Source organism: Rattus norvegicus, chromosome 13 (genome assembly GCF_021556685.1).
Source record: "Rattus norvegicus strain SHRSP/BbbUtx chromosome 13, alternate assembly SHRSP_T2T, whole genome shotgun sequence".
NCBI lineage: Eukaryota > Metazoa > Chordata > Mammalia > Rodentia > Muridae > Rattus > Rattus norvegicus.
Genome location: NC_141546.1, coordinates 39,555,139 through 39,570,463, shown reverse-complemented (window position 1 = coordinate 39,570,463; position 15,325 = coordinate 39,555,139). Strand labels below are relative to the sequence as shown.

At 43.3% G+C, this 15,325-nt stretch overlaps 1 protein-coding gene across 4 annotated transcripts in view; it reads right to left on the bottom strand.

Moving 5' to 3' along the window:
• Window positions 1–13,372, bottom strand: part of Slc35f5 (solute carrier family 35, member F5) — a 36,359-nt gene extending 22,987 nt beyond the window's left edge. Inside the window, exons 1-6 of one of the 4 annotated variants that reach the window (XM_087580109.1) lie at window positions 13,213–13,372; window positions 11,638–11,728; window positions 11,382–11,523; window positions 7,213–7,356; window positions 3,755–3,817; window positions 1,083–1,164 (exon numbers count right to left, since the gene is read on the bottom strand). In XM_087580109.1, the coding sequence (XP_087436235.1) occupies window positions 1,083–1,164; window positions 3,755–3,817; window positions 7,213–7,356; window positions 11,382–11,523; window positions 11,638–11,728; window positions 13,213–13,318 (628 nt within the window). In that variant the 5' untranslated portion in view covers window positions 13,319–13,372. 4 annotated transcript variants of the gene reach the window in all.
• Between the last annotated feature and the right edge of the window lie 1,953 nt (window positions 13,373–15,325).

Here is a 15,325-nt window from a genome sequence, read left to right as displayed (position 1 = left end):
AAAACTCTCATGTTTGTATTGCATTTGGGTCTTTGAGGACATGTTTATGAGAATATTACTCATTTAAGAAAATAAATAGAAGGGTTGGGGATTTAGTTCAGTGGTACAGCGCTTGCCTAGCAAGCGCAAGGCCTGGGTTCGGTCCCCAGCTCCGGGGAAAAAAAAAAGAAAAAAAGAAAAGAAAAGAAAAGAAATAAAAAGCACACATATGTGCGTGTGATTGGAATTTTGGCTCCTTTGGTAACTGATAGATTCCTTGACTAGCCGGGCTCCTGGGTTCCATTCCCCAGAACTGATTAAACCAAGCATGGATTATGCCTATAATCCCAGCATTCAGGAGGCACAGATGGGCCACCAAAAGTGCAAGATCATCCTTGGCATACAGTACAATTGTACTAGGCTACATGAGATCCTGTGTCAAAGAAAAATTAGTACATAAAATTATATATATGTATATTCATATAAATATAAATATATATTAAATCATATAAATATATTTTCATAAGATTGATGAAGAAGAAGAAGAAGCAGAAGAAGAAGCAGAAGAAGAAGCAGAAGAAGAAGAAGAAGAAGCAGAAGAAGAAGAAGAAGCAGAAGAAGAAGAAGCAGAAGAAGAAGCAGAAGAAGAAGCAGAAGAAGAAGCAGAAGAAGAAGCAGAAGAAGAAGCAGAAGAAGAAGCAGAAGAAGAAGCAGAAGAAGAAGAAGAAGAAGCAGAAGAAGAAGAAGAAGAAGCAGCAGAAGCAGAAGCAGAAGCAGAAAAGAAGAAGAAGAAGAAGAAAAGAAGAAGAAGAAGAAGAAGAAGAAGAAGAAGAAGAAGAAGAAGAAGAAGAAGAAGAAAAAGAAGAAGAAGAAGAAGAAGAAGAAGAAATAATCATGGAGCTTCCTGGAATTTGGAAAATATTTCCAGTTGAATTGATACAGAAATTATACTGTATCAGATTCACAATACGGGTCAGAAGCCTGAAGGCCATGTCAACCCTCACACAAATCAAGACTCCATGTGAACTTGGTGAACCCACAGTGGCTTAAAGAAAGCTAAACTTCCCCTTGCTCTCAAGCATGGAACCCTAAGCGTGACTCACGTTTTTCGGTCCCAATGTTTGTGCTCTCAAGCTTCTCACTTGGAAGATCATGAAACTTGACAGGAACATACAGAGGTTCACTCTGGAATGCAATGCAAACAGAAACAAGCATAAACAGCAAAAGCCAAAGCCGATCAACGGGGCAGACATTAAGTGCAAGGCACACAGACCCAGGACCTATCGCAAGCTGGCCGTTGCCAGCACACCTAGCTACTCAGCACCACTTTCCCCAGGGATGGGAAAGGGACCTCAACCAGTCCATGCAGGCACAGGGACACAAGAGAATCACTTTAGAGCAGAAATGTCAGCCCTGAGATGTCTCAACAGGCCAAAGTGCTTTCTGTATGAGACTGATGTGGTGGTTTGAAGATGCTTGGCCCAGGGAGTGGCACTATTTGGAGGTGTGGCCTTGTTGGAGGAAGTGTGTCATTGTGGGTGTGGGCTTTAAGACCTTCCTCCTAGCTTCCTAGAAGCCAGTCTTCTCCTGTTTGCCTTCTGAACAAAATGTAGAACTTTCCATTCCTTCTCCAGCACCATGCCTGCCTGGATACTGCCATGCTTCTTGCCTTAATGATAATGGACTGAACTTCTGAACCTGTAAGGAGCCCCAATTAAATGTTGTCCTTTATAAGACTTGCCTTGGTCATGGTGTCTGTTCACAGCAGTAAAACCCTAAACACCTGACAAGCTTTGGGCATTAAAATCCACAGTAAAAAGAAAGAACCAACTCCCCCAAACTGTCCTCTAAGCTCCCCATATACATACACACATGGCTTGACACTCCCTCAACAACTACTACTACTGCTACCACCACCACCACCACCACCAATAATAATAATAACAATACTAAATAAAATTTAAAGTTTAGAAATGAAAAATGGTATCTTTGGCACATTCTGGGAACTAATACCTCTATATCATAAAAAAACAAGCCTCTGTTAGGCAACAGAAAATGTTCTGCCTCCTTTCATTCTTCAGATACACACAGCACTCTATGCTGGAAGAGGTACACATACGAATGCCCTGCTACCTGGGCAGCTGAGGAGGGAGGAACATGGAGCCAGCCCATGCAACAGTGTGAACCCTTGCCTCTCCCCACAAACAAACCACAACAAAATCCCTCTGAACACTTCCTAAACAGGCACTGTTCTAGGTCCTATGAATAGGAGTAAACCAAGTTTCTTCCCCCAGAATCATGCAGACTAGTGAGGAAGGCAACTAAGGAACAAATATTCAAAGATACAGTATATCTGTATTTGTCAAATTATTTTACTATACATAAAACTCAGTAACAAGAAAAAATGGTGAGGGGGTAGGGGTATGGGTGTACACGTCTGTATGGCTACAGGTGAGGGGTGGGGGTATGGGAAGGGGTATGGGGGTACACTTCTGTATGGGTACAGGTGAGGGGGCAGGGGTATGGGAAGGGGTATGGGTGTACACGTCTGTATGGGTACAGGTAAAGGGGCAGGGGTATGGGTGTACACGTCTGTATGGGTACAGGTGAGGGGGCAGGGGTATGGAAAGGGGTATGGGTGTACACGTCTGTATGGGTACAGGTGAGGAGTCTAGAGATCAATGGGAGTTGCTGGTTCTCAGGAGCTGTCCATCTGGTTTTCTGAACTCTGTCTCACTGGGACCTGGTGCTCACTGTTAGGCTGGCTGTTTGCTAAGCTAAGCTCCAGCTAGCTTCCTGTTCCTGCCCCACAGTTCTGGGATTACAAACTCCTGTTAACACACCTGAATACTGAACTCAGTTGCTCACACTTGTATGGAAGGACTATAGCAACTGAGCTTCTGCCTGAATCCCAAATCAATTTTTAAAAACTTTAAATGATTAAAAGATGGGGTAGGGGAATCTGCTACCGATTAATTCTTACAAAACAGCCCAAATGTCTTTCTCATTGGTCAAGGCAAATGACTTTACATTATATCATTGATGCTTATGATCCCAGCTTTTTCTCCAAGTCTCATATAGTCTTCACAGCATCTGCTAACCCATTTGACACACACATAGTTTAAAACTCAGATAAACAAACAACAATAACATGAGAACCATATTTTAAAACTTATACTACAAGGGCCAGTGAGACGTCTCAGCAAGTAATAAAGACCTAAGTTTCATCCTCAGAATTCAGATGGTGAAAACAGATAAATGTCTCCTAGAAGTCGTCCTCTGACCTCCACACACCTACACACACACACACACACACACACACACACACACACACACACACACACACATACTCTGTGGCACATATATGCACAAACGCAGAGAGACAAAATAACTACTTAAGTATTAAAAGCAAGCAAGCAAGCAGTGTAGAATAAGTGAAAGAATAATGTGCCTATTCTTAGCATTGAGCACCAGCACTTGTTTCTGAATGGTAATAATCCATTGAAAACAAGCATTAAGTTGGAAGTCAGTAGAAACACAGGCCTGACCTGGGCTTTATCCTTTTCCTTCTGTAACTAGCTTCCCCACTCCCTCTCTCCTAAGAGGCAGCTGACCTGCTTACCCCTAGCCCCTCAGTCTCCCTAAGGAAAGGAAGTGTCAAAGTGATTCTCTCAGAGAACACACAACACAGAGCTGTGTCTCTTATATAAGCAGGGTAGCATCAAAACTGTCTGAGCTCTTCCTGCTATGGCTGAATGAGACAGGCAGCACTTACCAAAGAACTACTCATACTTGAGTCTGTTGTGCAAGCAGCAAAGTAACCTTCAGCATCTGCAAACTGAATACAGAGAACAGGACATCACATTCACGGAAGCTCGTCATCATGCCCAACTGCTCAGAGATCAAATGAACACAAACTAAAGTCCAGAATAAACTCATGCATCTAGCTATGTTCTCAGGAACAGCAGCCAATGCCAAGGGTGCAGCCATGCAAAATAGGTCTTATCATCTTGTCCTTCCTGATGAAGAAATTGAGGCTGGCTATTTCATCAAAGTAGCAGGGCCGGGATTAAAAGCTCAGTGAGTCATATAAGGCTAAAGCTCAAGCAAGTCCTTTCATTACACTACTGGAATATTTCAGACAGAAGAGAAAGATGGGGAGTGTCACAAGACTGCGGCTAACCTAAAGAAGTGTCTAACAGAGCTCAGGGGCTGGCCCATGCTGTAGAGCTACTTAATACTGTGAGTACGCTTATTTTCATAACCTGCTATTCTACCAAGAAACTACTGTTTAAACCCACAGAAACAAACAGAAAAGTAGCTCATAGCTACTAGTGTCTAGGAAGGGAAGACCAGGAATGCTTTTCTTTTTTTCGTGTTCTAATAAAACTGTATTTAAGAGGATATTTTAGAGGTTAGAGAAATTAGAGATTATTATTTAATAAGCCCAAAGTTTCTATTTGGAATGATTTTTTTAAAAAGCCCTAGAGATTGACCGTGTACAGAAAAGCAAATACACCTAGTACCACTAAACTATATGGAACAATTGGTCCAAATAATAAATTTGATATTTTATATATTTTGCAATAATAAGAAGGGAAGGAAATGGCTAAAATTTGATTTTATACTTACTACAGAAGTGGAAAAAGAGAAATTGTTTTTAAAGAATAAATAGAAATTACAGTTTTACATTCTTCCTTCTCAAAAATGGAAGGCATCTATTATATAGAGGTAAGGTGCTACATAAACTACCATATTTATCAATACTATGAATGAGCACCTTACAAAAGCATCCATGAAAGAATGTCATTTGATTGACCAAATATCCAACATCCCGAATAAAAAATTTTTACTTAATGTATGAAACTGAATTACTTCATTTTATAGTTCACTTTACAGTTCATTTCATGACTCATCCAAAGTGCAAATGACAAAAGACATTAGGTACTGTTCACATGCCTTCTTTTCATCTTGACCATAGAAGCTGATGTAGTCTACTTCAACAATCATTAACCACACAAAGTTATCAAAACAAAAGGGACAGAAAGTGACATATACTTTTGATTCCTCACAAGATACTACACTGCCAAGTCGGAAGAATAGGTCAAACTTATAGACATGGGCTAAAGCAGTGAGTCAATGGTTAAAAGTGCTTTCTCCAAAACCATGAGGATGGGAGTTTCAGATCTGAGTTCCGATTAACAAGTAAGGCTTCTCATAAATGCGTGTTAACTCCAGCTCTGTGAGATTGGACACCTGATTCTGACTTCTGTGCATGTACACCTGCACACAAATGTGTGCACAACTTGCTTCTCTGTCTCTCTGTCTCTCTGTCTCTCTGTCTCTCTGTCTCTCTCTCTCTGTCTCTCTCTCTCTGCTTCTCTCTCTCTCTCTGTCTTTGTTTCTGTTTCTCTCACACAGACACACACAAATAAAATGCATCTTAAAAATAAAATACAATTTCAGTCACAAATAGCTTTTGTTTGTTGGTTGGTTTTTGGGGGTAGGGGCATGTTGGTTTTGGTTTTTGGTTTTTCCAAGACTAGGTGTCTCTGTGTAGCCTTGGCTGTCCTGGGACTTGCTATGTAGACCAGACTGGCCTCAAACTCAGAATTAAAAGTGTGCCCCACCACTGCCTGGCCTTTTTTTTTTTTTTTTTTTTTTTTTATTAACTTGAGTATTTCTTATATACATTTTGAGTGTTATTCCCTTTCCCGGTTTCCGGGCAAACATCCCCCTCCCCCCTCCCCTTCCTTATGGGTGTTCCCCTCCCAACCCTCCCCCCATTGCCGCCCTCCCTCCCACAGTCTAGTTCACTGGGGGTTCAGTCTTAGCAGGACCCAGGGCTTCCCCTTCCACTGGTGCTCTTACTAGGATATTCATTGCTACCTATGAGGTCAGAGTCCAGGGTCAGTCCATGTATAGTCTTTAGGTAGTGGCTTAGTCCCTGGAAGCTCTGGTTGCTTGACATTGTTGTACATATGGGGTCTCGAGCCCCTTCAAGCTCTTCCAGTTCTTTCTCTGATTCCTTCAACGGGGGTCCTATTCTCAGTTCAGTGGTTTGCTGCTGGCATTCGCCTCTGTATTTGCTGTATTCTGTCTGTGTCTCTCAGGAGCGATCTACATCCGGCTCCTGTCGGTCTGCACTTCTTTGCTTCATCCATCTTGTCTAATTGGGTGGCTGTATATGTATGGGCCACATGTGGGGCAGGCTCTGAATGGGTGTTCCTTCAGTCTCTGTTTTAATCTTTGCCTCTCTCTTCCCTGCCAAGGGTATTCTTGTTCCCCTTTTAAAGAAGGAGTGAAGCATTCACATTTTGATCATCCGTCTTGAGTTTCATGTGTTCTAGGCATCTAGGGTAATTCAAGCATTTGGGCTAATAGCCACTTATCAATGAGTGCATACCATGTATGTCTTTCTGTGAGTGGGTTAGCTCACTCAGGATGGTATTTTCCAGTTCCAACCATTTGCCTACGAATTTCATAAAGCCGTTGTTTTTGATAGCTGAGTAATATTCCATTGTGTAGATGTACCACATTTTCTGTATCCATTCCTCTGTTGAAGGGCATCTGGGTTATTTCCAGCTTCTGGCTATTATAAATAAGGCTGCAATGAACATAGTGGAGCACGTGTCTTTTTTATATGTTGGGGTATCTTTTGGGTATGTGCCCAAGAGAGGTATAGCTGGATCCTCAGGCAGTTCAATGTCCAATTTTCTGAGGAACCTCCAGACTGATTTCCAGAATGGTTTTACCAGTCTGCAATCCCACCAACAATGGAGGAGTGTTCCTCTTTCTCTGCATCCTCGCCAGCATCTGCTGTCACCTGAGTTTTTGATCTTAGCCATTCTCACTGGTGTGAGGTGAAATCTCAGGGTTGTTTTGATTTGCAATTCCCTTATGACTAAAGATGTTGAACATTTCTTTAGGTGTTTCTCAGCCATTCGGCATTCCTCAGCTGTGAATTCTTTGTTTAGCTCTGAACCCCATTTTTTAATAGGGTTATTTGTTTCCCTGCAGTCTAACTTCTTGAGTTCTTTGTATATTTTGGATATAAGGCCTCTATCTGTTGTAGGATTGGTAAAGATCTTTTCCCAATCTGTTGGTTCTGCCTGGCCTTTTTTATAGTCTACCATCACATACTCGAATGGACACTTTAAAATTCTGACTTTAAGGAAACTGATATGCCACTAAAGTTTGAAAAAATAATACTTAACAAAGTTGAAAACTTACAAAAGCAGCAGGCTTTCCTCTAAATCCTCTTGTACACTGTTGCCTCCAAGGCTTCCAAATAATGAAGCCCAAAAGGTAGAGAACAAACATGGATGTTTTCGCAAAGGTGCTGAAGAATGGCTTGTTGTATTGCGTGAAGACATACTGTAGAGAGAAATGTTATGTTACACAAACAACCTTAAGAGGTTTAAAATCTACCCATCTCCATCTTGTCATCTTTAACTCTTAGAAATCCATATGAGTAGAAAAGGTCAAAGAGAAAAACACTTTCAGTTCATCTCTGAATACTGTATGTGCCTTGCACATAAGAGGTAATATTGTTGAATGAAGCAGCAACAACCATTAAAAAAAGGGAGGGGCAGGGGTGGTGAGGCTCAGTCTACTGAAAACTATTACGCAAAAGTATCTGGGTTAGGGGTTAAAGAAAGCTAAAGCAGTCTTCCCAGCTCCCAAGGAGACACATACATGAAGAAACGTGCTAGGTTATCACACAGGAGTTTCAGGGGTCATGGAAGCACCAAAGGGAGAAAAGAACAGGTGTAGGGTTATGGAAGTTTCCCAAGAGGTTCACTCTGTGTCTGTGTCTGTGTCTGTGTCTGTGTCTGTGTCTGTGTCTGTGTCTGTGTCTGTGTCTGTGTCTGTGTCTGTGTCTGTGTCTGTGTCTGTCTCTCTCTCCCTCTGTGTGTGTGTGTGTGTGTGTGTGTGTGTGTGTGTGTGTGTGTGCGCGTGCATGTGTTTGTGGGTAGACACATGTATACACATGCACATGGAGGCCAGAAGACAAGCCCCAGTGTCAGGTATCATCTTTCAACACATCTGTTGTGTGAACCATGGCCTCACTGTCCTAGAACTCACTGAGAAAACTAGGCTGGGTATTGGTCAGTTGATGAGTTTTACTTTTTTAAGTGTGTGTGTGTGTGTGTGTGTGTGTGTGTGTGTGTGTGTTGGTGCTGGTTAACCAACAGCTTGTAGGAGTTGGTTCTCTTGTTTTATTCCTTAAATCTCTAGGATAAAAATTGGGCACAGTGTGAGCACCTCTATCTACTGAACCATGTCAAACTGGCATCACCAAAAATAGCTGTGTAGCCTCCTATCTTGACATCATAAAGTACCCAATACTACCAAGATATTCTTGCCCCCAAACTGGCCCTAAATCAAGCCCTAATTCCATTTTATATGAAGTGAAAGACCAAGTGAAATGACAGGACAAGGAAGCAATGAGCAAGGCCAAAGAGGTGAGGTGTCTCACAGGACGAATGACCTAGTTTCTCCAGTACACAAAGGAAAAGCAAACAGGGAGTGGTGAACACTTCAGAGGTACAACAAAAGTCATGCGGCTCTAAGCCTAACTGGGCTGTATGTGTGTGACCCTGATACATCAGGAAGAACATGACTATGAACTGATTAGCATGTAATCTTAATGAATGATCATTCTTTTTGTTAGATATGGTAATAGCAGTGATTATGCTTTTAAAATAAAAACAATGTGATTTTCAGTGAGATAAGTAGGAAGACATTATATACTGAGAGTTTGCATAAACTATACCAGGAAGCATGGGATGAGCACGGTTGATGAGATTAGAAAGACTGACCACTGTTAAAGTGATGAGCTATGGGGATTTATTACACCATTTTAGTCTCTCCTTTTTCATGTGTTTGTGTCTCTAGTGTCTGTGGTGTGTATATGTATATAGGTACTTGTGTGTACAGGTGTGTGTGCAGATGTCTGAGGCTGACATTCCGTATCTTTCTCCATTCCTACTTATGAGGTAAGGTCTTTCCCTGAACCTATAGCTTGCCAATTCTAGCTAGTTCAAACTGGCTAGCCAGTTTGTCCCTGGTATTCCTGGCCTCTGTCTCCTGTGTCGTGCTGGAATTACAGGAGGCTCTGCGTGCTGGAATTACAGGAATTACATAAGTTCTAAGGATCCAAACTCTGGTCCTTCTGCTAATGGGGCAAATACTTTGTCCTGAAATCTGATATGTTTTCCTGGCTGAAGATTTAAACCTGTTATATATGCTTTAAAATAACAAGCAATCATTTTTCACTAAAGCATCTTATATGTTTAAAAACTAATTTCTTTCCTAGCTCTTTTGAGGTATAGCCACAGAAGAGAACTGCAGCTCTATACGTGGGATACTCATATAGTCTCAGCACTTAAGAGGAAACCTGGACTAAATGGTGAGCTCCAGACCAGCCTGGGTTACACAGGGAGAACCTAAAATACTAAAAACTGAATATGCAGAAAGCACCCTAAAATATGCATTCTGTGTACAATATAATGCTTCATTAACTTTTCTAACTTTTAGACATATATTGCTAAATTATAATTTAATCTACTGCTTCCAAGTTCTAAATCCTTCCTTTGGGCAGGAGTAGGGCAGGAGTCAGGGTGACAGAGTCTCACTGCAAGCAGGAGCTCACAATATAGACCAAGCTCACTATGTGGGAACTCAGAGAGATCTGCCAGCCTCTGCCTCCTGAGCACTGGGATCTAAAGGTGTGCCTAGCCTTGTTCTAAAGCTTTTTTTTTTTTTTTTTGAGAAGCAATTTTTTAATGCTACAAAATTTAAAAGTTAGTTTTAGGATCCCAATAACACTAAAGAGATTTCTCTGAAACAAAATTATGGAACATTAATCTAAAAGGAGAGTACAGAAAAGTTTTCAAGTAAAAAAAAAAAAGTGTCTGTGGTATTCCAGAGCCAAATCTCAGAAGGGCAAAAACTTACTTGCTCTCTAGATAAAACCTCAACTATTGACTTAGCTGCAGCGTGAGATCCAGGATATCAAACAGCCTGTTCTGACATTTAAAGCCATTTTATAAACATTAAGTTTCCTCGTAGATATTTCCTTATGACTGCAATATGTGAACCCTAAGTGATTAATTCTGAAAATAAAAGTAGTTGTGATAGCCAGATGGCTCAGTAGGTAATGGTCCTTGCTGCCAACCCTAACAACATGAGTTTGAGCCCTGGATCCACATAGTAGAAGGAGAAAAAAGACTTCCACAAGTTGTCCTCTGAACAAACAAAAAGAACCTAAAATACATATTCTGTGTGCAACATACTTCAGTAACTTTTCTAACCTTTAGATATATATTGCTAAATTGTAATTTACAGCTTCTGTGTTCTAAATCCTTGGCACGTGTGAGCACACATACACTCTAAGTAAATAAGCAAATAAATAAGTAAATGTGATAAAAAGTATAAACAACAAATTATCTTCTTACAAAGATCATTAGCCAAAAAGAAGTATACAAATCAGAAGTAAAATTAGCTTATAAACTCACAGTATCACACTACTACAAACGAGGGATCAATTAACAAAAAGCTTAATGGAGCGAATCATATGCTGTGCTTTTGATAAACATGTGACTCAGCAAGCACACAGATGTGGCTTCACCAGCGTACGCATGTGGATCACGGTGACTTGTACATGAAAAATCTGATGGCTCGTGTTTACTTTTCCAAAAATAGCTTCTTTTTCAAATTAGCAAGAATCTACTAAGCTAAATGCCCAGACTATACTTTCTACTGGCCCTCAATGTTCATAAAAAACAGTATTTATGAAGAAATAAATTCAATATTGACTAAAAACAAAACCACCTTTGTGTAATTAGAAAATATATTCTGTGATATGTTCTCTACAAATGTGAGAAAGCTGCAGGTAGGACTGTAGAAATGGCTCCATGGTCCACAGAGCTTAGTGTTCCTTCAGAGTTCAGTCCCCAGTACCCATGCCGGGTGGCTCACAATTGCGTTTGAGTTCCAAGGACCCAGATCAGATGCCCCCTTCTGGCCTCTACAGGAACATGTACACACATCTGCATATATACAGACACACACACACACACACACACACACACACAAAGAGAGAGAGAGAGAGAGAGAGAGAGAGAGAGAGAGAGAGAGAGAGAGAGAGAGCGCTTTTGTAACTTCAGGAAAGAACAAAAGCATCATGTCAATTTTTACTTGAAATGACATTAATTCAGTACCAAAGAAAAACAAAGAATTCAACAATGTTTAAAATACTGGTGTTAGACGCATGAGGCACTAACAGAGAAATACTACAGCTTGACACTACTTGTCATCCTACGTCATTAGCAACGTTACTACAGGTGAGCGTTAATTCTACCACAGTGCAATACCATTGGTGGAGAAATACATACTGAGGTGAGTTCTGAGGACGCCACCCATATCACATCAACCAGCAGGAGAATCACTATCCCCAGGGCCATTCGCCTGCGCTGACTGAAGCCACTGCTCTGGGAATTCACACGGTTCATGATAAACACATAAACCATTTGCAGTCTGTTAATTTAGAAAACACAGATCTCATTAGAGTCTCTTTGAGAAGAACCCACATAAAAATTAGAAAGCCAGGGCAAGGAAACAGGAGACATTTGGATGAAGTGTACGATTTACCTTGTGGCGAGGGCTTCTCTGAGATCCTCAAATGCAATGCGGGCAAAGCGAGCAGATACCTGTCTAAATGGAGGTGAAGAGCTCAGCCCACCTAAAACAGCACCACGGAAATAACGCTTAGGAAAAGTTCAAGTATAAAGCAGCATCTTTTCCACTCTTCACCTTCAAAGACTATCAAAATGTGTTCAACAGAAGCCACACTCTGGGCATGGAACTCAGTAGTGTAATGCTTGCTTGCCTAGTTAGCACGCATGAGTTCTTGGGTTCCATCCCAACCACTTCCCAAACTGGGCACAGAGGCACACATCTATAAATTCTAGCACTTGGGAAGTAGGGGAACGGCAGAATCAGAAGATCAAAGTCAGAATACAGGGTGAGGTCAAGGCCAACATGGGTCACATGAGACCAGATCATAAAATAACAAAAAAAAAAAAAAAAAAAAAAAAAAGAAACCCAGGCTGGAGGTGTAGTTCAGTTGGTAGAGCGAATGGAGATAGCCCTGAGGTCAATGGAACCAGTGCATAAAACAGGGGTGCCGGTGCTTCTTTAAGGCAGAAGATATGATTTTGAGACCAGTCTCAGATACATAAGACCTGTCCCAACCTGACAACCCCAGCTCTCCCAAAAGAAAAAATTATACTTAAAAGAAGTCCTGGGTACCAGGAGGGTTAAAAAAAAAAAAAAAACATTCCATATATGGCACACTAAAGAGAGCCATAAACATATCCTCGAAGTCTCACAAACAGAACTCTCTAGATCCTCTCTTCAGGACATCCGCCCTGGCAGTCTAGACACGCGCGCGTGCATCAAAAGTGTCCTTACCCCCCATCTCCAGGGGATTCGGCTCGCTGACAGGAAGTGATGTGCGAGGTTCCACTCCCCTCATGTGAGGACCAAGATCATCCTCGCTCCCCACACGCCCAGTCACTACACCCTGGCTGCAGTATGAGAGGACAACAGAAAACAGCTGGGACAGGGAAATCGCCTCTTGGTGAGGAAAAGACGTGAGGAAAACCGAGCCTCTTGCCTTGTGAGGGGTGAGAGGACTCTGACCCGTCCTCCATGGCCGCGGTCGCCGGCCCACCGCCTACCTGGCCTTCCTGCCCCTCGATGGAGTCGTGGCGGCACCATGAGCGGCCCCGGCCCGGCCCGCCGCCCAGCGCCGCCGCCTCACACCGCACGCACAGACCCCAGCATCCTGCCGCACAGCAGACCCAATCTCAGTCACCGCGCTACCCCTCGGCTTAGGGCCGCGGCTGTCAGGCAGGCCAGCACTCGGCCCCACTGAGGGGAGTGACCCAGGCCACCCGACCGACGGCGCTGGCAGCGAAAGTCCTGGAGGCCCGGATTGCGGCCGCGGCCCAGGCCCCGCCCCCGGTCGGTCAGCCAGCCAGGCCACGCCCATTGCTGGCCAAACAAGCCCATCCCACGGCTGGCCAACAGGCAGGCCCCGCCCCCTGTCCGTCAGTCAAACAGGCTCCACCTCCCGACCAGCGACAACCTGGACCCGCCCCCGACCAATTAGCTAAGCAATGCTGCGAGATCCCAGGCAAGCTCTTTCCCTGGATAGCGAACCTGGCCGCACAGCCTGGTAGACAGGAACCTCTCCAGGCACCCTGGACCCCATCCTGGAGACTCTAGGCCCCCAGCTTGTCCACCAACTAGGTGACATCCTCCCCATCACTGAGTCAACCACTCAGTTGTCAGTTCGTCCATCCGGGCTCCTCCCCCAGTTGACAATCCCTACCCTAAACCCGAGTAGTCAGCCCAGAGCCCGGCCCCCGGAGAGCCTGGCAGGCCCCGCCCCTGCCCAGCAAGCTCCTGTGGCCCCGCCCTCTGGCCTCAAGATTGAAGGCGCGCGGGTTACGTCACGCTGGGCGCCACTTCTGGCCGGCGCAGGGCTAGTCAACCGGTTGATGTTGCGGTAGTGTGGACTCCAGCTGCTAACTGGCTTCTGGCTTGGAGTCACGTTGGTGGCGCGAAGGGGAAGAGAAGGGAAGAAAGCGAAGGGAGGAGGGTGGGGGTATGTAGGACAGGGAGAGCCCAGCCGTGGAAAGGCTGCCAGACTTCACCCCAGCCCCGCCCTGAAGCGAAAGCTGACTGCACATTTTCCTCCAAAGTTTAGGCAAGCATTTTCCAGTAGCTCTTTCTAAAAACAGTCAGTGTAGCTTGGCACCCGTTGGATTCCTAGATCGTTTTTGTCCTTAAACTAGAGCTTCATTCTTGCAGTTAGTAGTTGTCTAGGCCAAGTTACTCATCTCTCTGGCCCTCACTGTATTTTAACCCATAAAAAAAAATAGCATAAAATGTTGTGAGTGCCTCGGGTGTATGTTTACATCAGGTCAAACAGAAAGGAATCAAATCAACCTGTGACAAATTAAGACCCCCCACAGATGCTAGCCTGACTAAAGTATGGGGTTTTAAGTTTATTGAAGCTCGCATAAAATAGAAGTTCGCCAGCATCCTGATTTATATTTAGAAAACACAAGACTTAAGGCTTCTGTGGCCAGAATTGCATTGTTAGCATTTTTATCAAAGGAGGCAAAGAAATAATTTTGGGTTTTGCTCATGTAATCACAGTGTGGTCCATCCTTTCTCTTTTAACTCTTTGTCTACATAGTCTAATGACAAAAAGTAACATGAACATTTTGTGATCTGGTCAGATTTAAAAGAAAGACACACACACACACACACACATACACACACACACACACACACACACACACACACACACACACACACACACACACACACACCTGGCATCGAACACTTCCAGTCATTGAGAAACCCACTGCTGGAACAGGAGAAATGACTCTGTGGGCAAAAGTCCTTGCTGTGAAAGCGGGAGGTCCTGGTTTCAGATCCCTATCACCCCAGTAAAAAGTTCGGCTTGATCATGTGTACATTTGTAATCCCAGCACTGTGAGAGACAGAACTGGGAAGATCTGTCTTGCTGGTTGCCAGACACTTCAGGTTTAGTAAGAGACCCTTGTCACAGGTGTAAGAGGGTAAGTGACAGAGCTCCCTAATTAGAGACCTAATACTCTCTCACCTCCATCCATATACTCCTGCACACAAACAAATACAATTTGCTTGGCCATTCAGTTAAGAACAAATGATTAAACACTTTAGTGGTTTGAATATGTTTGGCCCAGGAAGTGACACTATTTGGAGGTGTGGCCTTGGAGTGGGTGTGTCACTGTGGGCATGGGCTTTAAGACCCTCTTCCTAGCTGCCTGGAAGTCAGTATTCTCCTAGCAGCCTTCAGATGAAGATGTAGAACTCAGCTCATGTACCATGCCTGCCTGGATGCTGTCATGCTCCCTCCTTGATGATAATGGACTGAATCTCTGAACCTGTAAGCCAGCCCCAATTAAATGTTGTCCTTATAAGAGTCGCCTTAATCATGGTGTCTGTCCACAGCCGTAAAACCCTAAGACTCATACTGTCTGTTCTTACCTGTTTAAAATTTGGTCCACCCTCTTTTCAAGAACAATATCGTAAATGGACCTTGGAAGCAGGAAGGTAGACCATGGACTAGTTCCATCAATTTCCAAGAATATGTGCCCTATTGAGGGTCTTAAAAATGAAGAGGGGGGAGCTTATCCTTCAGAGTAGAAAAAATTATAGCCATAATATAGCATATATTTGAAATTACTGTACTGCATAATAGGGATTTGGCTATACC